The sequence below is a fragment of the Buceros rhinoceros genome, unplaced genomic scaffold (assembly GCF_000710305.1).
Source record: "Buceros rhinoceros silvestris isolate BGI_N320 unplaced genomic scaffold, ASM71030v1 scaffold8136, whole genome shotgun sequence".
Taxonomy (NCBI): domain Eukaryota; kingdom Metazoa; phylum Chordata; class Aves; order Bucerotiformes; family Bucerotidae; genus Buceros; species Buceros rhinoceros.
Genome location: NW_010418089.1, coordinates 24,850 through 31,297, shown reverse-complemented (window position 1 = coordinate 31,297; position 6,448 = coordinate 24,850). Strand labels below are relative to the sequence as shown.

The window sequence follows — 6,448 nt, the reverse complement described above, 5'->3', positions numbered from 1 at the left end:
CCCCCGCCTCGCTCCAACCTCCTGCCAGGGAGTTGTCAGAGCCAGCAGGTCTCCTCGGAGCCTCCTCTTCTCCAAGCTGAAACCCCCCATGTCCCTCAGCTGCTCCTTGGACATGCTCCAGACCCTGCTCCAGCTTCTCTGGACATGCTCCAGCCCCTCAATGTCCTTCGTGGAGTGAGGGGCCAGAACTGAACCCAGGATTCGAGGTGTGGCCTCACCAGTGCCGAGTTCAGGGGGAGGATCCCTGCCCTGGTGCTGCTGACCACACCAGTGCTGCTAGAAGCCAGGATGCCATTGGCCTTCTTGACCATCTGCTAGCTCCTCTTCAGCTGCTGGTGACCAACACCCCCAGGTCCTATTCCGTGGGCAGTTTCCAGCTGCTCTTCCCCCAGCCTGGAGGTTGCCAGGGGTTGGTGTGACCCAAGGGCAGGACCCAGCACTTGGCCTTACTGAACCTCGTACCATTGGCCTTGGCCCATCGCTCCAGCCTGTCCAGATCCCTCTGTAGAGCCTCCCAACCTTCAAGCAGATCCATCTAACTTGGTGCTATCTGCAGACTGCCTGAGGGTGTGATATAGGCTGTGACTGATAAATATTTCTCTATTGGTGCTTCTCTAGGATGACTGATTGACTCAGCGAGAATGGACATGCAAAGAGCTCTTCTAGCAATGGTCAGAAAAGGTAATTTCTAGAACTCTGCAGAGACTCTATAAGGCATGAGCACCTCCTGCGTGTGGTGATGGCAGCAGCTCTCCTCAGCAGCACCTGCCTCTCCAGCAGAGCCCAAAGCTGCCCCAGCACCCACTTTAACAGGAGTCCACCTCACCTCAGACCCCTAAGAGCCCGGGATATGTGTTTAAGGGTAAAAGAGCACGTGTGTAAGAGGCATGAAAAGACACATAAGATGCTGTGCAGAATATGTGGGTTTCCTAGTCAAGCAACAGCCCTGGGAATGCCCTGCTGGCTTGGGTGGGAAGGTGGAGGAATCTGCTGCACCCCCACAGAAGCCCCACTCCCTCCAGGACAGCCTCAGGGGCCTGCCTCCACTGTACCGCGTTTCGCTCCGTCAGCCCGGCAGAGCCGAGCTCCACACCCAGCCCACGGGTAACACAGAGCAGAGCGGGTCAGGACCCACCGCCCGCATCAGAACCCCCGTACTACAATTCCGCTGTGGCACGCGTTTGTCTAAACCCTCAGCTCCGAGCTGTGCTGCATCGAGCGAGCAGCTCCAGGAGACGCCTGGGAGCCCGGAGCCATCTGGCCGCTGGCCAGGGGAGCTCTCCCAGCAGGTCACCACACAGACAGTGCATCCTGACAGCGTGTCATTACCAACCTGGCACACAGAGAGCTGCTCCTCCTCGCCGTTTGACCTCCCCTTCCTCCCTTCACACACATGTGCCCTCCTGAAAGCTCCCCTTGGGCCCCAGCTCCAGCAGCACTCTGCCCAGTCGCACCAGCTAAGCTGCTGGGAGTGGGAGGCCCTGGAGCCAGAGCGGGGATGTGCCTGGGAGAAGCCCTGCACTCCTCCACCTCCACTGGCAGGCAGCAGAAGGGACAGATTAGAGCTGAATTAAGTTACCAGCATTAAATAAACATGCCTGGCCTCTTTGAAGTTCTGCTTCTCTTGAGCATGAGCTCACTTCACGAGGCCTCTTTTTGCTCAGCCCCAGGAAGGCATCAGCCTCCATGAAGTTAACTCTTCACAGGGCTTCTCGGCTCCCCCAAGCACCTCACGCTGCCAGACTGTCAGTCCCAGCGTAACCATGGTGAGCACCAATCTCCTGCACATCTCCTCAGGTGTCCCTGACTTCAGGGCAATTCCCACCGGGAAAGGGAACCTGCCCGACTCCACCACAGGGTCCTGCAGCTCCAGGCTGGCATAAGGGGAAGCTGAAGCTTTACTGGAGCTGAAGGAAAGGAGGATTCCTCTGAAGCATCCTCCAGCCCTGCCAAGAACAGTGCCCACAGGTGCTCAACCCTCTGCCAAAGCAGAGCTGAGAGCAAAAAGGAGCGAGCGAGGAATTTAATTACAGATGAGGAAGTTCCCAGCGCTCCTTTCTTTTGGTTTAATCCCACGAAGTGGAGATCAGAAAATCCAGGGCAGGAAGGGGAAGGGGGTGCCACAGAGAGGAAGGTAAAATACCACAAAGACAAGACTGATCCTGATGTCACAGCAGTTTTGTACGGCTCATGCGACCTCTGCCTATCCCTGCTCTTGCCCCAGTACTTGAAAAACACAGCAAAGAGAGTGGAAATGTGCCTGAGAGCGAGGGCTGCCTCTGCCTGGGTGTGGAGATATGTGACTATCGGGGTTCACTGTTGTTGTACCTGAGCGGGACATGCAGAACCGCTGCGATGAGAAAGAGAGAGTCTGTCACTGCTGCCTGCCAGCAGCAGTGGGGAGAAGCAAATGCTGCTCACAATGGCTCCAAGTTACCACAGTGTCACCTGCATGTTATTTCTGGCTGCTCTGCTCACTCCAAGCTTCAGCCCCTGGCGCAGGAAGGCTGGAGGGGAACAGAGCTGCCTGCGCTGGGTGCTGTGGGCCAGACGGAGGACCCCACTTGCCCTGGGAAGGCAGCTTCCACCTTGTTGCTGAAACCCTTCACCATCAGTTTACTGCCAACACACAGGTTTCTTTAGCCACTCGTGTGGTACTTGAGAAGCACCTTGGAGATGCTGGGCAAGAGCGCCTGACCCCAGGGCACCACCGGAGAGGTTGGCCACTGGCTGGAGGTCCTCAGCAGCAATGTGGAGCTGGGGAAGGACAGCAGGCAGGATGCAGACAAACAGTAGGAAGTGAGGGAGAGGCTGGGAACGTTGAGGCCAAATGCAGAAATCCAAGATGAACAGCCAGAGCCTTTCAGTTCCCAACCGTCACAGAGATCGTCTCCACCTGAGGGGAGCCCGCGGCTCGGCTGGCACACAGGCCATTGAGACAGCCCACGGCAGCCACCCCAACACCAGCCCTGCAGCATGGGGGACAGAACTAGCTCATAAGGGAGAGCAGGAAAGCACCAGGCTGATGGGTTAGTGCAGGCTGGCCCTGGATTTTCAAGAGGAAGAGACTCAGCAGAGAAACACCTCTCCTAAGTGATCCCTCAGCTCCGGTACAGAGGTTGCTCTCCTGCTTCTCACTGCACGGACAGGCACATGCTGGACCTGCCAGCCAGTGCCAGAAGGACACACATAGGGACAACGACAGCTCCTAGGGTCCTCAACACCACCTCAGTGCCAGTAAGGCAGAGTCACCTCTGGGAACCTGAGCAGCCAGGGTTCAGACCTTGGCAAGGCAGTGAGTTCCCCAACACCACTCCTGCCCAACACTCATGGTTCTGGGAACAAGGCAAGTTCCACCTGACTCAGAGCTGCTTTTTCCACACTCATGACAGAGGTCACAGCATAAGGCAGAGCAAGGTCACTGCCAGAGGTACAGACAGACACGATCCAGTTATCATTCCCTTATTATATCCACAAACAGCCCAGTCCCCCTGTGAAAAACTCCCTAGCAAAGTGTTCCAAAGACACATGAAGACTCCAAGAAAATTCCTGAGGAGGAGCAGACCTCAGCAGCGCTGCACAGTACCAAGATCCCTCCAGAGAGCCGCCACCCTGCCCACCCTTGGGATGGCTGGTCCTTATAGCACCCTGACGCCAGGCTCACTGGTGTGACCGTCTGCACCTTCACCACGTACAAAGCAGCTAAGGACAGCAGACAGGGCACCCAGACAGCCTTGCTGCCAGCCTCTGCCTGTTCGGCTGCTCTTTGAGAACTGAGTGGAGGAGGAAGACAGCTAAGCCACAACATGGGCCTTACCTTTCGTTCCAGGGGGCTGCAGATTATCTCCAGTCAGCGAGCACCAGCCTACGGGAAAGATGTCCCGGGAATCATATCGGCACCAGTAATCGAAGGCACCTCTCCAGCCATCAAATGTTATGAGGACCTCAGAGCCTCTCACCTCCCCAATGGTGGCCGGGCAGATGAAGTGAGGGTTCTTCCTGTCCACTGCCTCCAGCTTCATACCTGTCTTGAAGAAGTTTTGGGATGGAGATGGTGGTTCCTACAAGGAGAAGTTGAAAATGTGCTCAAAGACGACATGCCGGTGCCTCCCCACACCAGGCTGTCCTTCCCATCGGCAAACTCACCTTCACGAGTGGAAGGGGTCTAGTGGGCTGGATTTGAGCCCCAGTGATGTGTGCACATGCTATGCAACCACATGTTGCCTTCAAGAGGCAACAAAGTCCCCTCCTGACCGCTCTGCCACCACCAGGCTGCTGGACCAAGTCCAGACAGTGCTACCTTAATGTGGCACCCTCCCACAACCCTGTCAGAGGCGGAAAATAAAGCTCCAAAGAAAAAAGCCTCTGTGGGGCACTCTCACCTTGTTATCTCAGAGCAGGAAAACCCAGGATATGACAGACTGTCTCCATCATTCATCTCTCACCTCCAGCTTTCCTGGAGCTGCGAGAGATCCACCATCTGTCCTCACCTGCGGCTTCCTCTTTCTAGTCTTTTATCTTTGAGATACACTCGAGCCACACCAACCACACCACAGCGGTTGCCTCCCAACTGGCTTCTGTCCCTCTCTAGAGACTCCACTGACAGTGTCAAACTACAGAGTCTTACATGTGGCGTTGCCTCACAGCACTATTTCACTCCTAGCACGCTGAAGTTTCAGATCAGTGCTGATTTCCACCTACTGCATCCCTGATTTTGAGGAGCACTTGCAGCTCGAGGGAAAACCAGGCACATTGCTTGAGCCCGAGTGTTGATGCCCAAGAGACTTTCTTAGCAGTCCCCTGTCTGCACCCTGACACAGTTCCAACACTGCTGCAGAGGGTCTGTCCCAGGGCAAAGCCGGGCAATGTCCATCTCCTCCGGGATCAGTGGATCTCACAGAGGCCAGCAGCGACTCTGGGGCTCTGCAGCTAAGGGGCCACACCAAAGGAACGTCTTCACAAACAGGACAGTGAAATACCTTGTGAAAAATCCGGACAGGAGCCATCTCTGCTCCATTCAGAGTCTTCAGAAGGAACATGGGCCAAGAGGAGGCATTCAGCCGGAAGCCTGTAGAGAAGGAAGCAGAGATGGAGACTTTAAGGCTGTGGGGGCCACTGGATCCAGCAGCACACGCCCGCTGTGATGGGAACTCTGCAGCGAGCACACACTGTGATCCCACAGCACCCTCCTTCACGGGCTGCAGAGCCAAGGTTGACCTTTTCCAATACTCTGAATGCAAAACACTGTGTTGTTGAAGAGAAACATCTGGAAATGGGTGTTTGACTGCAGCATTCGCTGATCCTAACAGCAGTCTGTACATTGAGCGCACAGGCAGAGCCCTCGCTGAAGCCCTCGAGCTGGCAGCATCTGTGATCCTGCTCCAGGGGGGAGCGAATCAGCGAGTGCACACTTGGGCTATAGAACATCCTCCTCAACAGGGAATCTCAGCTGCTGGGTGGCCTCCCTGACCTGTTAGATGAGCTGCAGGCGAGCTAACCTGTAGAACTAAAGAGGCTGTGGTTTGGCTGGGAAAGTGATTTAACCATTACGGGGAAGGACAGAGGTTTTTGGCTCGACGCCTTCTGTGAAAAAAAAGTGAAGAAATAACAGGAAGGGGTTTATGGGAAGAAAAAAACAAATACCCCTGCTCTGAGCATATGTCACTGAGTGCGACTGCACAGCAATAAGAGGCTCCGGGTATCCCAAAACACCACCTTTGCTAAACGTGAGAACCACTCCACTGGCCCGAGGTTACTCAGGGACAGAGATCAGAGCTGGGCACCCCGGCTGCTCCTGGAGAACCACTCCTCTCCTCTGGCACTGGCAGAAATGGGTTCTGCTCTGCAACTCCATTACACCTATTGCCATCTGCTGGCAACACCCACCGAGGCACCGGAGAACCCGCCACTGCCAGCCAGAGCAGGCACCTGCAGGACCCCCGACAGGCCACGCCAGAGCTGGGAGCTGCACCCGGGGACTGAGGTTCCAGAGTGATGTTCGGATGGGCAGCAGAAAGCAGAGGCAAGTTAATCTCACTGCTTCGTCATGAAAGAACCAGCCAATCAGCTCCTCAGCTGGCCAGTGTCAAAACCCAAAGGTGCGTGTTTAACTGCAGACAAGGCTGGGAGAAGAGTTGAGTTACTGATAAAGCTGCAGCCATGCAACACTAAATAAATAAACAGATGAAATATGACAATTGTCCCTTCACCTGAGACAAGACTTAAATCACGAGGAACATTTTCAGACCTCATGTTCCCCACCACATGGTCTCCAGCTGAGCTGCTACTGCCCCAAAGACACCCGGGCACTAACAGACTTCAGCAGCACAAGTGGAAATTGAAATGCTTTTGAAATCACAGGGACACAGCAGACACCTTTCTGCTCTCTGGGTTACTCTGTCCATCAAGTTCTACAGCCCCTCCACCCAGACACCAGCCCTGTCCTCGG

The 6,448-nt window shown here is 55.4% G+C and overlaps 1 protein-coding gene across 1 annotated transcript in view; it reads right to left on the bottom strand.

The window, feature by feature from the left end:
- Window positions 1-2,863: 2,863 nt before the first annotated feature.
- LOC104495437 (polycomb protein SCMH1-like) overlaps window positions 2,864-6,448 on the bottom strand; it is a 13,536-nt gene continuing 9,951 nt past the window's right edge. Inside the window, exons 5-8 of the mRNA XM_010138405.1 lie at window positions 4,980-5,068; window positions 3,818-4,061; window positions 3,621-3,702; window positions 2,864-2,969 (exon numbers count right to left, since the gene is read on the bottom strand). Of these exons, the coding sequence (XP_010136707.1) occupies window positions 2,864-2,969; window positions 3,621-3,702; window positions 3,818-4,061; window positions 4,980-5,068 (521 nt within the window). The remainder of the gene's footprint in view (window positions 2,970-3,620; window positions 3,703-3,817; window positions 4,062-4,979; window positions 5,069-6,448) is intronic.